This window comes from Rhinoderma darwinii, chromosome 2 (genome assembly GCF_050947455.1).
Source record: "Rhinoderma darwinii isolate aRhiDar2 chromosome 2, aRhiDar2.hap1, whole genome shotgun sequence".
NCBI lineage: Eukaryota > Metazoa > Chordata > Amphibia > Anura > Rhinodermatidae > Rhinoderma > Rhinoderma darwinii.
Window position 1 is genome coordinate 398221846 of NC_134688.1, and position 20169 is coordinate 398242014.

General features: G+C 41.3%; 1 protein-coding gene across 1 annotated transcript in view; it reads right to left on the reverse strand.

The window, feature by feature from the left end:
* The window catches only part of MAP3K15 (mitogen-activated protein kinase kinase kinase 15), a 164203-nt gene that overhangs the window by 55796 nt on the left and 88238 nt on the right, over positions 1-20169 (reverse strand). The window contains exons 4-6 of the mRNA XM_075854028.1: positions 17809-18002; positions 9240-9408; positions 5898-6004 (exon numbers count right to left, since the gene is read on the reverse strand). Of these exons, the coding sequence (XP_075710143.1) occupies positions 5898-6004; positions 9240-9408; positions 17809-18002 (470 nt within the window). The remainder of the gene's footprint in view (positions 1-5897; positions 6005-9239; positions 9409-17808; positions 18003-20169) is intronic.

Consider the following 20169-nt stretch of genomic DNA (forward strand, 5'->3'; position numbering starts at 1 on the left):
TTCTACAATGTAGCAGCTAGTGACTTATCTTTATGAAACATGTTTTCCCACATCAGGATGTATATCAGCCATATATTATCGTTCCCTACATGTGTCGGATGGTGTTACACCAATCATGTGACAGGCAACCTGAAAACAGGACAAGAAATTATATATATATATATATATATATATATATATATATATATATATATATATATATATATATATATATATATATATATATATGGAAAATCATTTGACCTAACTAAAGTAAACAGAAAGAGATATAAACATGTTCATTATGTAGTCACTCCCAATCATCATTGTATATCATAGGGAGTTCAGCGTTGATCAAATACCTCAATCATGTAATGGCTCTATAGTGTCTAAGGCCTCATGCACATGTCCGTGGAGTATTTACGAACAGTAAATACTCCACGGAAGGGCCGCGGACTGTCACCGTGCTCACATTATAAAGTATAGGAGCACGGTCCATAAATGAAAAAAATAGGACACGTCCTATTTTTTACGGGTCATTTCTATGGCCCGGACACTAACTCGTAAATATACAGGAAGGTGTCCATTGGCCATTACAATTAATGTATCTGTATTTTTATCTGCAATTACGGATCCGTAATTGCTGATAAGAATTATGGTCGTGTGCATGAGGCCTTAATAGGGAATTTAAAAAAAAACATTTTTACACTTTGTCACCACTTACACTAGTGACAGTTGAATGAAGCAGTTGGACAGACACAATATGCACTCTAATAACAGGTTTCCCTCCAATCTGATGTAGATAATATTTCTTTAGGTGGTCAGGCAGGTGTTGGGATGATGACTTTGTTAACATGTACACAAGAAGCTGCCAGATGCTTTTCATAGATTCACAAGGGCTTTACCAATTCATAGTTTCTGCCATTCAAATGCAATTCCCGTTTAGTTAAAGTGTATCTAAATATATTACATGTAGTTCAGCCTTCTGCATGCCAAGAACAAAGGAAGAAATGTAAAACTGGAAAGACATGAAGTCAAAGCTGTATCTGCATGTTAACTAACTCCCACATTATACTGTCCTGAAAAAACATCAATAGCATTATCTATACTTACCACTACAAATCCAGGAAACTGTTGGTGACCACTTCCCCTAAAGCGAAGGCCACTTTCACATGGATGTATTTTGGCCAGCGAAAACCATAAGTGGAACTAAAGGCCCTTTTACACTGGCCAATTATTGGGGAAACGCTCGTTCATCTGCTGATCGTATCATTTTAAAAAGTAAGTACGAGCCGTGTAAGAGGACCTTTAAACTGAGAAAAAGTATAATGGATACATTTGTACCTCTTCCATGTTTTAGACCCATTCCTGGTTTTGGCTTACAAATACGGAGACACAATATTGACCAAAATACTGCCGTGTGAAAATGGCCTACAGCGAAGTGTTAGAAATGTAGATTCTACAAGATCTTTTACTGCTGTAAGAATTAAAAAATATTGAAAAAAAATAAAAATAAAATTCTATCCTGTGACCCAACTGTACAAATTAAATTACCGCCCCCTATGGGAGATGACGGGAGAAGACTTGAGAAAATATGACATGAAAAACCTCCCCTGGTTTTGATGAATTATTGTTCTTAAAATGAATGTTATTCCTAGATTTCTATATACCCTTTAGGCTCTCCCCATTAGACCCACGAGCACCTTCTTTAGGCGCCTTCAGTCATCTTTTCGCAAATATGCTTGGGGAGGTGGGCAAGTAGAATTAGCTACCGAACTAAAGGCCTCATGTGGAGCAGGTCTGCCTGATCCTAAATTATATCACACCGCGGTGGTTCTCCTGTGACTCTTTGATTGGCTCTTCTACAAATTGAAGAAGCAATTGGTGGATATTGAGGCAGAACTGATATATTCCTATACTCATATTTTGCCCTGGCTGCCAGCACATCGCTGACCCAATGACTGACTCCCTCTTTTCCTCTACTTTTTTCGACACAGTATAGTCTGGTAGTTAGAAAAATCTTATCAAGGAAGAACAGACCTTTGACCCCACTATTCCATAATCAGGCCTTCTCTCCAGGTATGACCACAAGTACTGTAAGATTTGTTGTTGGAGAGCTTCTGAGGATGTCAGAATGCACCATCCTAGATGACATCCTTCAATCTGCTCTGTTGGCTTGATAGACATTAAATGGAGCAGCAGCACAAATGCGTGACCGCCTCTCAAAAAAAAAAACTCTCCTCACTGCGATCGTGCAGTGAGGAGGAATTGGGGTCGGTGGGGTCCCAGTGATAAAGCTCCCAGCTATTGTCCATTTCTCACCTATCCTGTGCATTTCACATTTTGGAGTGCCGAATTCTAAAGAGGAATTATTTTTTTGGTGAGATACATAGGGCTTTCTTATAATTTAAAATTGAAGCTGGCATCAATTAACTTTATAGGTCTTATTTAGGTAAATGGTCAGAAACAGGGAAAACATTTTTTTTCATGTTCTGTTTTAAGGTAGTTTGTTAAATAAATATTTTACCTACAAATAGATAATCCTCTAAATCTCCCATGTATTCTGTAAATCTGTACCTGCATAATAATCTTCCAGGTACAGAATTTTTTTGTGAAGGTGCAAAACCATATAGGGCCAGGGTAGAGCAGGCAAAAATTGGTGGTCAGGGTATTTATTGTATGCCTGTAGTAACATGCATTCTGCGTGATAGGAACGTACTATTGTCTTAGCACCTGATTCCCATGCAGAACGCATTAGTGTCACGCAGGATATCTAAAATTAGTGCATGTAGGTACAGAGCGATATGCATTTTTTGGGTTGCTTTTTATTTTGATATTTTCATTCTTATTTCATGTTTTATTTTTTCATTTATTTCTGAAATTTTTTCTGTTACATATATATGTATTAATTAATTACATTTTTATCATGGGGGGAAAGGTTAGCAGGGAAAGCATCCTTGCTGTCACCATATACAGATCACTGATAACAGTGATCTAATAACAACAGCCCATTAGATCACTTAACGGTGATCTGTATACAAAGACATGCAGTGACGTCACTGGGTTCCCAACAACTGCGCAAATGCAGAAGCGGCAGCTTCTGAATTTGGGAACATAGTGCTCAATATGAACAGTGTTTTCAGTGGTTATTAGTGACAGGAAACTGATTATTTGAGTTCCCTGTCACAGTACAGGATCAGACTTTCTATGTGACAGTTCGATCTTGCCGATGGCACTGTGTGCACTGCCATCAAAAAGAACACTTAAATTAAAGAGGCTCTGTCACCACATTATAAGTGCCCTATCTTGTTCATGATGTGATCGGCGCTGTAATGAAGATTACAGCAGTGGGTTTTATTTAAAAAAAAACAATAATTTTTGACTGAGTTACGACCTATTTGAGCTTTATGCTAATGACTTTCTTAATGCCCAACTGGGTGTGTTTTACTTTTTGACCAAGTGGGCGTTGTGGAGTGAAGTGTATGACGCTGACCAATCAGTGACCAATCAGCGTCATACACTTCTCTCCATTCATTTAGTCTGCACATAGTGATCCTGCGTTGTTCATTATGTGCAGTCACATACACACACATTAACGTTACTGAAGTGTCCTGACAATGAATAGACATTACCTCCAGCCAAGACGTGATGTGTATTCAGAATCCTGACACTTCGCTAACGTTTGTGGTTGATTTACAGCACAGCGAGATCTCGCTGTGAATGACAGTTTACAGCGTAATCTCGCGGGACTACGCCTGCTGTGCTGTAAATCAACCACAAACGTTAGTGATGTGTCAGGATTCTGAATACACATCACGTCTTGGCTGGAGGTAATGTCTATTCATTGTCAGGACACTTCAGTAACGTTCGTGTGTGAGTATGTGACTGCACATAGTGAACAACGCAGGATCACTATGTGCAGAATAAATGAATGGAGAGAAGTGTATGACGCTGATTGTTCACTGATTGGTCAGTGTCATACACTTCACTCCACAACGCCCACTTGGTCAAAAAGTAAAACACGTCCAGTTGAGCATTAAGAAAGTCGTTAGCATAAAGCTAAAATAGGTAGTAACTCCTTCAAAAATTATTGTTTTTCTAAATAAAAAACACTGCTGTAATCTACATTACAGCGCCGATCACATTATGTACAAGATAGGCCACTTCTAATGTGCTTACAGAGCCTCTTTAAATGATTGAACTTCAGGCACGGGTACCATGCCATTAGGCAACTAATTTACACAGGGTGGGTGGGAGAGGAATAAGCAGTGAATACAAGACTTACTGAAGCTTTGTGCCCTTTGTCTGTCAGTTGTAAAATTTTCTTATTTTCATTGGTAAGCCAAGCTAGTAACAGCGTGTGTCATGTCCATGACACCATTATTCCCACGGCTCTACTTCTGGTATACTGGTCATGCTCCACCCTCTTCTGCTATAAGCTCTTTACAAGACATTCTATATTTCCTCCACCTGCACCGACTCCTCCCTGCTCTCTTCTCACTCATGCTACATCAACCAGTCCGGATACAACGTGAATGGAATGTCTTTTAAATTACTTCTTTCTCCCAGGCAGAGCTTCTCTTCCTTATAAAACACCTTTTGTTGGCTTAATTTCTGACGTTTCTTGCACCAAAATGTGGTCGCAATTTTCGCACACGTCGGTGCATTTTAAGCCATCCTACGTTTCTACTAAGCCACGCCCCTTTCTATACCCTTTAGAAACATCTTTTTTTTTGGTGCAAATCAAAAATACATTTGTCTTAATTGAGTTGAACCAAAAAAGCGCAAATTAGGGCAGAAATTTTGTGCAAAAGCAATGGTTAATCAAGAAAAAAAACAAAAACTGTTTACGTATGCCAAGGACACTCTTTGCCTTATCCTTGCAGTGATTTAATGTAATACCCCAATCATATTGTTGTTACACTAAACAGCCTAGAGACTATGTGATTGAACGTTGAACTTTCACCTGCTTCTTTAACCTTTTGTTTTCCAAATGTACAGAGCTGGACTATGCGGTTCAGTGATTTAAAGTTTCCAGCAGCTACAGTATTTCTGACTTTTATATGTGAGAACTTGCTTTATCTGTATTAGTTATCCGCTAAATCATCTTTTTTTCTTATCTGTGGTCGACATTTTGGCGGCTTTGGAACCAATTTCTAGTTTTTCAGAGTTATAGTCTCAAGTTACAATATTTTATACTTACAATCGTCACCCGGAACCAATTAATATTGTAACTTTAGGGACCACTGTACTTACAATACATGCCCTATTTGTAATTTTGTTCTTATTTGTCTTCAATCCACATTTTTATAATTTTGGGAGGACATGTTGGGGGCTTCGGAAACCAGTTACCAGTTTTCCATAGGGTTATGGTTTCAACATACAATGGTCGTCCCGGAACCAATTAATATTGTATGTTGAGGGACCACTGTATTATAAATGTTGTGTTAATAAAACTTTATTTTGACGGTGGTTTGAATGTATTATTTTATTATTTCAATTTGAAAAAAAAAAGCATGTAAATACATTTTAGTACACACATCCAATATAATCCAAGATTCTTATTAATTACAAAACTAATAGGGCACAGTGTCCTGAATATAGACATTAAAAAAGTTAATATTCCAGTAACATTGCAGACTGTATAATAGAATATATATGTAACCATACCTGCCGTTATTGGCCACCAATGACACAGGAAAAATGCAAACAAAATTTCTAATACTCAACTCCTCCATCAGGAGACTGCAGACTGTTTTACAAGATACCGTAGTCTGGATCCCATTCACAGAGTACACACTGCTATAAACAGCAACCCGTAGTCTATTTTGCATGACTATAGTGTTTTTGGAAAGCCGAAAACATCTGCTCTACATGCGTTACAAAGGACATAGGGAACATCAACAAGGGATTCTTACCGATTGAGGGCGAAGGCATAATGAAACTTTATATTGTGTTGATCTGCCAAGTCACAAGTAGGCAGCATTTCCAGAGTTTCCACCAATTTGACCATAGCATTATAATCCTAAAAATAAATAAACGTTCATGATCTGTAAACATGTAGCACATACAGAAACATTCAGATAGCACAATGTTTTCTATATGGTGCTACTGTACCTCATATTGTAATCTATTGGCTGCTATAATATATAAAAAAAAAAAAAAGTACACCCGCAATGTTTGTTTTGTGTGGCTCAATATGAATTAGATTACATTAATCGTTATCTGCTTTGAGGCTTTCATTTCTCTTGCCAATATTTCATTAGTCATCTAATAGGCAATTAAGGCAGATTAAACATTTTCCCTTGTGAATTCACGGGTTCATGTACACCACTACCTCTCATCATTTTACAGTGTTTGATAAAAATCTTTTAACATAGTAACAAGCAGCTATCAATGTTAATTTTAAACAGAATTTTTAAGAAACGTTATATTTGCGTGAGAAAGAACACTATAGGGGCTTAAAAAGGTTATACATAGAGGGGCTGTATATAGAAGACCAGATAACTCCCTAATTACTGCTGTAGATATGCCATAGGTTGCCTTATTACAACTTCTGGGTTGCTTTTGTACCGTCTTGCCTAGTAACTCTTTGAATAAAGGTGGCTATAACTGTTCTAATAATACTAGAACTTTTCCAATATGGAAAATCATTAGTACAGTGGAAAATATATTTTCACGTATGTCCCTTTTTCCAATGAGCATAAAAAAATATCAAAACACTTGTCGGATGGGGCCAAATAGTCCTGTGTAGCCACATGTATAGCCAGCTTAAAGAGGGTCTGTCACCACATTATAAGTGCCCTGTCTCCTACATAAGGAGATGGGCGCTGTAATGTAGGTGACAGCAGTGCTTTTTATTTAGAAAAACAATCTATTTTTACCACGTTAGGAGCGATTTTAGCTTTATGCTAATGACTTTCTCAATGGACAACTGGGCGTGTTTTACTTTTTGGCCAAGTGGGCGTTTTACAGAGGAGTGTATGACGCTGACCAATCAGCGTCATGCACTTCTCCCCATTCATTTAATCCGCGCATAGTGACACTGCGTTGTTCACTATGTGCTGTCTTATACTGACATATTAACATTACTGAACAGTTTAGACAGTGAATAGACATTCCTTCCAGCCAGGACGTGATGTCTATTCACAATCCCGACACTACGGGAACGTTTCTGTGGTACTTACAGCAGAGCAAGCGTGATCTCGCGAGATCACGCTGTAAATGTCAGGTTACAGGGAGATTACGCTTGCTCTGCTGTAAGTACCACAGAAATGTTAACGAAGGGTCGGGATTGTGAATAGACATCCCGTCCTGTCTGGAAGGAATGTCTATTCACTGTCAAGACACTTCAGGAACGTTAATGTGTCAGTATAAGACAGCACATAGTGAACAACGCAGTGTCACTATGCGCTGACTAAATGAATGGAGAGAAGTGTATGACGCTGATTGGTCAGCGTCACACACTCCTCTATACACCGCCCACTTGGTCTAAAGTAAAAACACGCCCACTTGGGCATTAACAAACTAAATTGCATAAAGCTAAAATCGCTCCAAATGTGGTAAAAATAGATTGTTTTTCTAAATGAAAAGCACTGCTGTCACCTACAGTATAGCGCCCATCTCCTTGTGTAGGAGATAAGGCATTTATAATGTGGTGACAGAGTCTTTTTAACACATGCTAAAACAGACCTGTGTATAGGCAGTTAACCTTATTATTGGTTTGTACAATTTCTTCTGAGATGTACGCAAACCATTTAAAGGAAAACGATCCTCAAAAAGGGTTACTCACTTTTGAACAGCCTATGTAAAATTGCAACCCCCAGTATACACTGTTCAGCCATAACATTAAAACCAACTGATAGAAAAAAGAGAAGGGGAACCAACTGATATTATGTAGGTCTACCTTGTGCTGACAAAACAGCCTTGACTTGTCAAGGCATAAACTACACAAAGCACATTGTAGGTGCTTGCGGCGGTAGACAGGGGTAAGCATGGGTCAACCGGTCTGCAGCTATGCAACCCCAGACGCAGCAAGCTGCAATGTACTGTGTGTTCTGACACCTTTCTATCATAGGCAGCATTAACTTTTTCAGCAATTTGTGCTACAGCACTTCTTTTGTAGGATCGGACTAGACGGGCTAGCCTTCCCTCCCCATGTGCATCAATGAGCCTTGGGTGCCCATGACCCTGTAGCCGGTTCACTCGCTGTCCATTCTTGGACTACTTTTGGTAGGTACTTACCACAGAATACTGTGAAGACCTGCCACATGCCCTGCCATTTTGGAGATGCTCTGACCCAGTCGTACAGCCATCACAATTTGACCCATGTGAAAATCGCTCAGATCCTTACACTTGCCCATTTTTTCTTGCTTCCAACACAATAACTTCAAGAACTGACTGTTCACTTGCTGCTGAATATATCCCATCCCCTTGACAGGAGCCATTGTAATGAGATCATCAATGTTATTCACTTCATCTGTCAGTGGTTTTAATGTTACCGCTAAATGGTGTTCCATATCTGATCTATGATACTTGTACAAGAGAAAAAATAAAAACCTTCCCAAGAAAATGGCTAGAAGTAAAAATATTTAAGCTTCTTTTTCCTGTACTCTATTGAGCCTTTACTAATCGAGTGTCTTACAATGAGAAATTTATCAATAATTATAAAAAAATTTAATCAAACAACAACAATGATGTAAAACCAGCAGACAAGAAACACATTTATTTAAGACAACTAAGTTATATACAACTTTCCACAATGTTACTCTTTCCATGGTAACTTCTCCAGCATGAGTTAAAGGGGTTTTCCCAAAATCATAAATTACACAGGATAGGATAGATCATTTTCTGATCGCTTCAGGACCCCCACGGATTGTGAGAACGGGGGTCCCGAACCCTCCATTACTGCTCACTGGTCTGTACTGGACTGCAGTGAGGAGGATATTAAATGGAGTGTTATTTGAGCATGTCATTCTCATAGACAGTGAATTGAGCAGTGGGTGAATGCTTGACCGCCACTCGATTCAAGCTCCTCCTCACTGTGAGGGGTGAAGTGAGGAGGATCAGGGGGTTTGGGACTGCTGTTTTTTTATGATCAGTAGAGGTCCCAGCTGTGGGGGCCCCAGCGATCAGAAAATAATCACCTGTCCTGTGGATAGGTGATACTTTATGATTCTGGGAAAAACTCTTTATATGCCCTATCCATATATCAGAATCTATCTCTATGAATATTATACCATCCCTTCCCAGAATGTTACCTGGATGTCTCTGTATGACAGTAGCAGATTGATGACAATATCTGATGTCAGGACCTCAGTGTTGTCCATTCTGAGTTTTATGCGTGTGAGTTCTTTGGCAAGTTCATCCCCCTGGTACTTCTCTCTGGCCTTCCTGATGTCATTAAGCAGAGTTTCCTTGAAGTATACACTATGAGAAATGAGAGATAAGCAAAAACTGTTTTTTTGTTTTCTATTTAAAAACTATATATACACACATTATCTATCATAAATATGTACTTTCCAAACAGAAACCTATTTATTTGCATTCATTAGTTAAAGAGACTCTGTCACCACATTATAAGTGCCCTATCTCCTACATAAGGAGATCGGCGCTATAATGTAGGTGACAGCAGTGCTTTTTATTTAAATAGATCTATTTTTACCACTTTATTAGCGATATAAGATTTATGCTAATGAGTTGCTTAATGCCCAAGTGGGCATATTTTCACTTTAGACCAAGTGGACGTTGTACAGGGGAGTGTATGACGCTGACCAATCAGCATCATGCACTCCTCTCCATTCATTTAGTCAGCGCATAGGGATCCTGTTAGATCCTTATGTGCTGTCTTATACTAACACATTAACAATACTGAAGTGTTTAGACAGTGAATAGACATTCCACGGGATGTATATTCACAATCTCTGCACTTCGTTACTCTGTCTATGGTAGTTACAGCAGAGGAAGCGTAATCTCACTGTAACCTGTCATTTACAGCGAGATCTCGCGAGATCACGCTTCCTCTGCTGTAACTACCACAGACAGAGTAACAAAGTGCAGAGATTGTGAATAGACATCCCGTGGAATGTCTATTCACGGTCTAAACACTTCAGTAATGTTAATGTGTTAGTATAAGACAGCACATAAGGCTCTAACAGGATCCCTATGCGCTGAGTAAATGAATGGAGAGGAGCGCATGATGCTGATTGGTCAGCATCATACACTCCCCTGTACAACGCCCACTTGGTCTAAAGTAAAAATACGCCGACTTTGGCATTAAGCAACTCATTAGCATAAATCTAAAATCGCTAATAAAGTGGTGAAAACAGATCGTTTTTTTAAATAAAAAGCATTACTGTCACCTACATTATACCGCCGATCTCCTTATATAGGAGATAGGGCACTTATAATGTGGTGACAGAGCCTCTTTAAGCCTTTCACACCTGCGTCGGTTTGTTCCATTGTTCTGCTTCGTCAGAGGAGCAGAACAAGGGAAGAATGTAAACAATGGTTCCGATGCACAATGGACACCCCCGGCAGCCGACGGAACCCATTGACTTTAACGGGTTCCGGCGGCTTTTCGTCAGGGTGTCCGTGATTTTACCAGAAACAATAGCGAAGCATGATGTGCTATGGTTTCTGGTAATCCCTGCCGGATCAGCTATGGAGGCCCCTAACGGAGCCTACAACGCAGATGTAAACAGGGCCTAACACTCCAAATACAACATTAATTAATTAAAAAATAAATATTTATCATTCTTCCGCTAGTAAACATCAATTATTCCCCCAAACAAATTCTTAGTTCATATGAACATTCCAGTGCAATTCTCAAATCAACAGAAAGTTCACCAAAGCTGTTAATCCTTTCACTGGCAAGGACGTATAAAATACGTGACTAGAGTAAAGGGGTTGATTTTGGGACGATTTTAGCGATCAATGCTTTAGCTGTCATATTTGGGGTGCAGAACTCGTTCAAAGTCAGGGAGCAGGATGAAAAGTTTTACTTCTTGGTTCTGTGTAGGGAAGGGGGTGATAGGGGTGAGCTGCAAATGAGAGACAAAAAAAGGATTACAGCCTGTCACTTTCATCTATCCCCCCATACAGTCTTTCAGTGACCCCAGGGTGGGATACAGGAACTTTTCCTTATGTTATCACACCCTCCCTATTGCTGATCTTATCTCCCCTGTCACCTTAGTAACTCCAATGTTTACTGGCATTAGGATCCCGTAGTGATTTTTGACCTCTTCAGTTTTGTGCATGTTGACATGGGCATAAGTGGAATGTATGAAGTCTGCACTCCTTGAACGTTTATTTTTAGGAGGCACTGCTTCGGTCAGACTTTTAGCCAAACATGATTGTTTTTATACATTTTTCACAAAATGTTGCAATTTGATGAAAAATTTCAATCAGGTGCCAATGAGTATAAAGTGTTTGGTGGCAATTTCACTGTGTCCCAGGTAAAAAAAATAAAAATATGAGTATTGGGGTATAGTATTTTTTTTATTTTAAAACTCAGAATTTATTTGTACATGTCAAAAGTGTCAAAAAACTCCTGGCAAGCGAAAGGGTTAAAAGATCAGACTATCAATTCTTCATATATAAAAAGAGCTGCTAATATAATTCACTTATGGGCTCGTTCACACGTAGCGGAATTGCTGCATATTTTCCAGACGGAAAATACGCAACAGAATACAATAGCAGTAAAGTGGGTGAGATTTATAACAAAGGTTTTTATTGTGTTTTGTACATAACAACAGACAGAAATATCTCATCTAATATGGCAAGAAATAAGATATGTTGACATACATCAAGAACCATCATAGCTCCTAGTTGCATAGTAGGGTAATTAAATTACAATATGCAGGCCGGAAATGTATTATGCAGTTGCATCATGTGAAAGTGGGCGAGATATAACAAATCTCATCCACACGCTGCATCAATATTCCGAGCAGAAATTGACCTGCGATGCGTATTTTTCGGACCGCAGCTTGTCAATTCCTGCTGCGGAAAGTGCACCGAGTCGCTGCGTTTTTCAGAGATGTCATCACCATCTCCCAGCATTGTGAAAAACGCACCAAAATACGCACCATTTTCTGCATTTAAAAATGCAGGAAATGGTGAGTTATTACCGCAGCGGAAAGTCTGCTACTTTTAACGGAATTACTGCAGAAATTTTCTGCATCAATACCGTTACATTTGGACAAGCCCGATCTGTATGCCACTGATTTTGGATGCTATTATCAGAACTGGAGATATGTGAGATAAAGTGATATGGGGGCACACATTTTTCACGACTTCCTGTCAGTAATTGAAGAACAGTACGTTAAGCCCTCCCAAGCCTGACAGTAAATAATTGCACAGAAAGCATAGATAAGAAAGACTTTTAGATAGATTGAAGGCCCATTTACATGGGCCAATATTCAGCCGAATAAGCATTATTACAAATGCTTGTTCCCGATTATTGGCCCATGTAAACAGGGCAGCGATCAGCCGACAAATGAGCAAACAATCGTTCGTTGCCTGATCACATCGTTTATGCAGCCCATAAAATTATCTTCGTCAGCACAGTAAACAGGGGATATGCTGCCGACAATGATGCATACTGATGGGGACCGAATGATCATATGAACAATCGTTTGTCCTTATACAGTAAAGCATCGGCACGTGTAAAAAGGCTTGTTAACAAGTGCCGCTCGATTCGTTATATCGTGGATCGGCACTTGTTATGGGCAAATCTGCCTGTGTAAATCAGCCTTTAGACCTAATGCACGTTGCGCCATTACATCTCAGCACAAACTCCGAAACACAGGTATGCGCACTTATTGTACCCCTGTATGCCTTTGATTTCCTACGGAGGCATATGGAGGCTTTTTTCCTATTGGAATCCATATGAACATGGCAAAAAAACGGTGGCATTCTCCATCAGATGCTGTATGGACTTGTTCCGTTCATACAGCACCCACCAGAGCATAGTATGGTGGCACAACGTACTAGAAAGCCGCACGGCCTCGGTGTGTGCTGTACAGGCTCTACCGTTTGCATGAGGCCTAAGGCTATAGTCACACAGTTTTTGGTGCAGATTGTTTAGCCAAAATCAAGAATAAGTCTAAAAGAATATAAAAGCACAAAGTAGGAACTTAGATTTCTCCTCTCTTTTGGATCTACTCCTGTGTTTGGCTCAAAAAACTGCAACAAAAACTAGATGTATGAATATCTACTTTATGATGTTTCTATGCATAAATTCATGGATATGTTTGTTTGGAATGACATTTTTACGAGACAATGTTACAAATATATTGATAACAAGTCTGGCCAGAGAAGTTTCTAGTCAATGAAACGGAGTTGAAAGCTATTATTTGTGACCAATTCCAGGCCGCCATAGTCTCCCTACAGTGCAATGGACACATTTGGGCACAATCCTTTCAATTGAAGTATATGGGAGTTATGCAAAGAGCGGAACATACAGCACCTATAAGGCATTTGTGGCATAACCTGTGGATTTAGTAACTGCAATTATAATCTTCGCATTAAGTCATATGGACTATAATTGAAGTTATGTGCAGACCCAGGAGGGTAATATCCTGGCTTTTTCAGCTCTTGTGAATTGCTGGGCACACTGCTTGTCACAGAGAATTAAGGAGGAACTTTCACCTCTTTGACATGTCTGTTTTAGTAAACACTATCCCAACCCACCCCAAAAACAAACTGGAACAGCTTCTTTTTTTTATTTTTAGAAATCGGTATTGTACCATTTCCCTGTTATTTCTCTGGGAAATGTAAATATATATTGACAAGTGGGTGTCACCAGTTGGGGTGTGTCCCTACACAGCCCACTAGTTGCTGTGGAAACAGCAAAATCTCTCATTGTCACTCTGATTCACTCTCGTCTTGACTACTGTAACTCATTATTAGTCGGTCTTCCCCTCACTAGACTCTCCCCTCTCCAATCTATACTGAATGCAGCAGCCAGGCTCATCTTTCTCAGCAACTGCTACACCAACGCCTCTACCCTGTGCCAGTCCCTGCCCTGGTTGCCCATAACCGCCGGAATTAAATTCAAACTTATTAATCTCACGGACAAAGCTCTCCACAGTGCTGCAGCTCCTTACATCTCCTCCCTCATCTCTGTCTACCACCCTACTCGGGCTCTACGTTCTGCCAACGACCTTAGCTTCACATCCACCATAATCCGAACCTACCACTGCCATTTGCAAGATTTTTTTCGTGCTGCACCCGTCCTCTGGAATGCACTAACCCAGACAATCAGATTAATTCCCAACATCCACAGTTTTAAATGTGTCCTGAAAACACATCTTTTTAGACAGGCCTATAACATTCCCTAATCTGACTACTTTCCCTGCCCCCCCCCCCTTTTACATTAGTCATGAGGAGTTGACCCCCTCATTCAGCAGTATCCCCCACACGCCTTTGCACCCTAATGCACTTCATGTCAGTCATACACAGATATTGGCTGGTGACTGGCTCATGCAGCTTTATGTTACTACCCCGTATGTATAAAAGATGGCTGCACCATTGGACTTAACAAGCATTTTTTACATTTTATGTCTCCCTTATAGATTGAAAGCTCTTGCGAGCAGGGTCCGCGCTCCTGTTTGAATAGTAAATTAGTTTTATCACTATTCAATGTCTGCTATTGTCTGTACAATGTACCCCCTGAATTGTAAAGTGCTGCAGAATATGTTGGCGCTATATAAATATATAAAGATTATTATTATTATTATTATTATTATTATGATACTGTTCTATCAGTGCTGACAGAATGACACGGTGTATGGATACAACCCTTTGATGAGGGGAATTGTAACGCCCAGTAGGAATAACAAAGGAACGGCATAACAGAGTTGTAAAAAAGTTATTTCATGGGGAATACGTATTTACTAAAACAGATATTTCAGGAGAAAAAAACAAGAAGTGCAGCCATATTACTAGAATTAGCTTCAAATACACGGACAACATTTCGTCATTTTGCCAGCATGTGCAATCAATAAATAGAAAAGTGACACTTTACACAGAAAATTATTTAAAGATGACAACCAATATGGCAGTACTTCCTGTTATCACTTTTGCCAAAATTGCTCCCACAACAGAAAAGAAAAATATTAATATCTCCTTAAGTAGAACACATATAAGGCGGGATTCACATGACAGGGTTTCCCGGCCGTTCATAAATCGGCCGGCACCCGGCTGCATTAGGAATAATAGACCCCTAATGGGGCTATTCACACGACCGATTTCTTTGACGGCCGGGAAAACCGGCCGTCAAAAAATAGGACATGCTCTATTTTCGGCCGGGTGCCCGGCCCCCATAGAAGTCTATGGGGCCGGGTAATACACGGCCATCACCGGAATGTGTCCCGAGTGATGGCCGGGTCTACCGTCGCTCGCGCACTCTCTCTCCTCCTCCTCACAGTGCAGAGTGCATGTGAGGAGGAGGGTCTTTTATTGCTCGCTGTAGGAGTCGGAATCCCCAATCCCCGGCCGGGGATTGGGGATTCCGCTACAGGAGAAGTGCGTGACTACACTGTCCATATATGGACACAGCGAAGTAACTCACTTCTGCAGCGGAATCCCCGACTCTATGGCCGGGGATTCCGCTACAGGAGAAGTGACTACACTGTCCATATATGGACACAGCGAAGTCACTCACTTCTGCAGCGGAACCCCGACTCTATGGCCGGGGATTCTGCTACAGGAGAAGTGAGTGACTACACTGTCCATATATGGACACAGCAAAGTCACTCACTTCTGCAGCGGAATCCCCGACTCTATGGCCGGGGATTCCGCTACAGGAGAAGTGACTACACTGTCCATATATGGACACAGCGAAGTGACTCCCTTCTGCAGCGAAATCCCCGACTCTATGGCCGGGGATTCCGCTACAGGAGAAGTGAGTGACTACACTGTCCATATATGGACACAGTGACGTGACTCACTTCTGAAGCGGAATTCCCGACCTGTGGCAGGGAATTCCTCTTCAGGAGAAGTCAGTGACTACACTATCCATATATGGACATTGAAGTCAGTGACTTCTCCTGGAAGGGGGGGGGGATGGGTGCAACCTACAGGGGGCTGTGTGGCATCACCTACAGGGGACTTGGTGGCATCACCTACAGGGGGCTGGGTGGCATCACCTACAGGGGGCTGGGTGGCATCACCTACAGGGGGCAGGGTGGCATCACCTACAGGGGGCAGGGTGGCATCACCTACAGGGGGAAGGATGGGTGGCATCACCTACAGGGGGCAGGATGGGTGGCATCACCTACAGGGGGCAGGATGGGTGGCATCACCTACAGGGGCAGGGTGGCATCACCTACAGGGGCAGGGTGGCATCGCCTACAGGGGGCAGGGTGGCATCGCCTACAGGGGGCAGGGTGGCATCGCCTACAGGGGGCAGGGTGGCATCGCCTACAGGGGGCAGGGTGGCATCGCCTGCAGGGGGCTGTGTGGCATCACCTACAGGGGGCTGTGTGGCATCACCTACAGGGGGCTGTGTGACATCACCTACAGGGGGCTGTGTGGTATCACCTACAGGGGGCTGTGTGGCATCACCTACAGGGGGCTGGGTAGCATTACCTACAGGGGGCTGGGTGGCATTACCTACCAGGGGGGCTGTGGCATTATCTACAAAGGGCTGTGTGTGGCAACAAATTTAAATGAAATTCATCCGATTTTAAAACGGACAGGGAAAAAAACGAATGCAAATCGGGTCCAAATCGGCCGGTAAAAACAGCAACTCGGCCCGGAACGGAATCGGAACGGATGCAAACCATCCGGGAAAATCGGCCAAAAACGGCCGATTTTCCCGGCCGACATTCGGACCCTGTCGTGTAAGGCTTCATTCACACGACAGGTTTTCCCGGCCGGGTGCCGGCCGTTCATAAATCGGTCGGCACCCGGCTGCATTAGGAATAATAGACTCCTAATGGGGCTATTCACACGACCGATTTTTTGACGGCCGGGAAAACCGGCCGTCAAAAAATAGGACATGCTCTATTTTCGCCCGGGTGCCCGGCTCCCATAGAAGTCTATGGGGCCGGGTAATACACGGCCATCACCGGAATGTGTCCCGAGTGATAGCCGGGTTTTCCGTGGCTTGCGCTCTGTCTCCTCACAGCGCAGAGTGCATGTGAGGAGGAGGAGTTGATGCCATTCGGACGAATGGCTACGCTGTACACTGTGTGGCAGGGCCGGGGTGTACAGCAGGTGGAAGGGAGCGCTGCGCTGGCTCCCTTCCCCTGCTTGTTTTAAAAGCGCCCTGGCCCAGCGACACCTTCGATGGCGCGGCTAGCAACTGCTGCTGCTGCTGCGGCTGCTACTACTGTAGCGACGCCACTATAGCAGAGCGGGGAGGTATCTCCCCGCTCTGCTATGTGCTAGCCCCACTTTAGCTCCTTGAAGGAGCGGAATCCCCGTGTTTTCGGGGATTCCGCTCCTGGACAGAGCGCTTGATGTCTCTGTCCATATCTGGGCAGTGACATCAGGGGAAACTCCTGAAGCGGAATCCCCGAACACATGGGGATTCCCCTTCAGGAGTTGCCGCTGATGTCACTGTCCAGATCTGCCAGGCCCGGAACGGATGCATAACTTTATGCAAACCGGCCGGGCAAAATGGCAGATTTTACCGGCCGGCACTCGGGCTCGGGCGGGACCCAGTCGTGTGAATCCCGCCTGAATGAGGCCTGGCTACTGCTCTAACTTCTTATTTACAAATATTTGGCAAATTAGAGGTTTTGTGTAGAAGTCCACTTTAAATATACTTAGACTTGTGAAAAACATTGTATATCATCAAAGACATTGGCTTCTTCTTACCACGATGTAACATGTATGTCCTTTAACAGGCTAATACATCTGTCAATCAGAGGAGCACATAGGGGTCCTAACAGGTTGTCCCAGCTTGGCTGCATGTATTCTGAAGCCCTCCGCTGGGCATCACTCTCACAACAAAAGTAGTCACCGGAGGGCGTTACAATATATGAAATAAAGTAGTAGTTACCACTTGATGCCTGAAAACGGGGGAAGTAAAAAACAACACAATTAATAATCCAATAGACACCAGCATCAACATAGCCAGAACATGTTAACCCTTTTTTAACCCCTTAAACTAACATTGAGCGCCACAATAGCTGCACAGCCAGATGCTTTTGCACAGAATAACATTCAGACTGCTCAACACAAAAATTATGGTATAAGACTTGGGTCATTAAAATAACAAGTATAAAAGTATTTTCACGTGGACATTGCTCCATTTGTAATTTGATAGTGCGAACTAACACTTTCCTTGACTCCTCTGGTAAAAATGAATTTAAAATCAGTCATTTTATTAATTGCAGCACCACTGGGGTTATTTATCATGCCACCTGCCCTTGTGGCCTTATCTTGTGGGTATGACCACATGTGATCTATGAGTTTGCATTCCGGAATACACTAAAGATATTAGAGCTGCTATGAGACTTGATCCTTTGGACAAAGATAAATTTGTGAAACTTAAGCCAATACCGAGACATAATGGAAGATGGCTGGGTCTAAAAATCCGTGGAATCAATAAGTTCTCACTTTGGGTCCCGTGGTGGTAATTTGCTCAAACGCTTAGAACAGATCGAGTGTCGTTGTATTGTAAAACTTCGCACTCATGTCCCATTTGACCTTAATAAAAAGTTGTCTTTTGCATCCTTTTAATAATAATAATTATTATTATGTAGCTCTGGGTATTCTTGATGGTGTCTCCACTTTTATGATTTACATATACACACAATGTTGTGGTTTTGTTCTACTATATAGGATATTGATTTTGTACCCAATGTGGTTGGAACTTAATATGTTGTAGTTTGGGATCCTATGGCCTGTGTGGACCCTCTATATTGAGTTTTGCCAACATAGCAAGGTGCAACGTTTCAGTTCAACATTAGGACCTGATTGAAAAGGTCCTAATGTTGGACTGAAACGTTGCACCTTGCTATGTTGGCTTGATAAACCACATTTTTTCCACCTTCTCTATTGGATATAATTTTGTTTATTTATATATCTTTTTATTTTATTTATTTATACATTTTTTCACTGTCACTTTTACTCACCCTTATGTATTTGTGGTGAGCTTAATTTTTTATGTTTTTTGCACATTTATATTTAGTATAATAGTTGACTGATTATCAATATTATTAATATTTTATTTTTCACTTCCTTAATTGGCTTGTAAGTTTGAACATTTGTACTTTATTAATATTATATATTAGGTTATGAATTTTATAAATATATTATTGTTATTATATTACACTTATATTATGCACTTCATCACTATATCTTTATATATTTTCTTAGCTCTTTGACCTGTCTGTATAATATGTACAGATGTAGCCGTCTTTACCTTGACTTTTAACGCATTAAATAAACAGTGGCTAGATCTCTTATCTTGACTTTTTCAATTACTTTTCAATGGCTTTTGTGGTGTGATATCACGCTGCAGCAAGTTATCAGAATCAAGTTAAAGATGGCTACATCCGTATTGGATAATGTTTTGCTGTTCCGTCAAAAACGGACACATTAATAATATTGTCTTGCTTATTCCAATAGGGGTTTCATCTAGGTCTATGGTAGGTGCGCATGCGTGTGTGGCATCGTGACGCCCTGCGTCGTGTCTGGGCTAACGTGATGACACGGACGGCGCTTGACATGCACACTTCTTGTCTTCCGGATGCGACCCATGGCGTCGCTCTGCCCCAGTACCCATGTGCCATGTAAGTAACATAGATGTTTATTATAGTTTATTCTATATCAGCTGGCTTTAAATACTCTGTGCCTCCCAAAATTGATCGGTCTATTATCTTTATTGACCTAAAAGTTTGATCCTCCTACATTTGGACACTATATAGAGCCACTACCTACAACTCCACATCAGTACCCCTTGAGAAAGCGGACAGCGAAACGCACGTCGGGGTCCTGAGGTGGTGGTTTTGATCCAGTGGTCTTATTTTTATCTTGTTTTGGTGGGTATTTATTCTGTTGATCTACTATGGGTGAGTATACAATTGACTTTATTACTAGAGTTCTGCTATGGATTTATGCACTTATGGTATAAATATAGTATCAATCGGTTTGTTCAGGGTTCTTATATCCTATGATGAGTTTGTAAACTCTTTGAGTACTAACATATAACATAGTTGTTTTAATATGTCT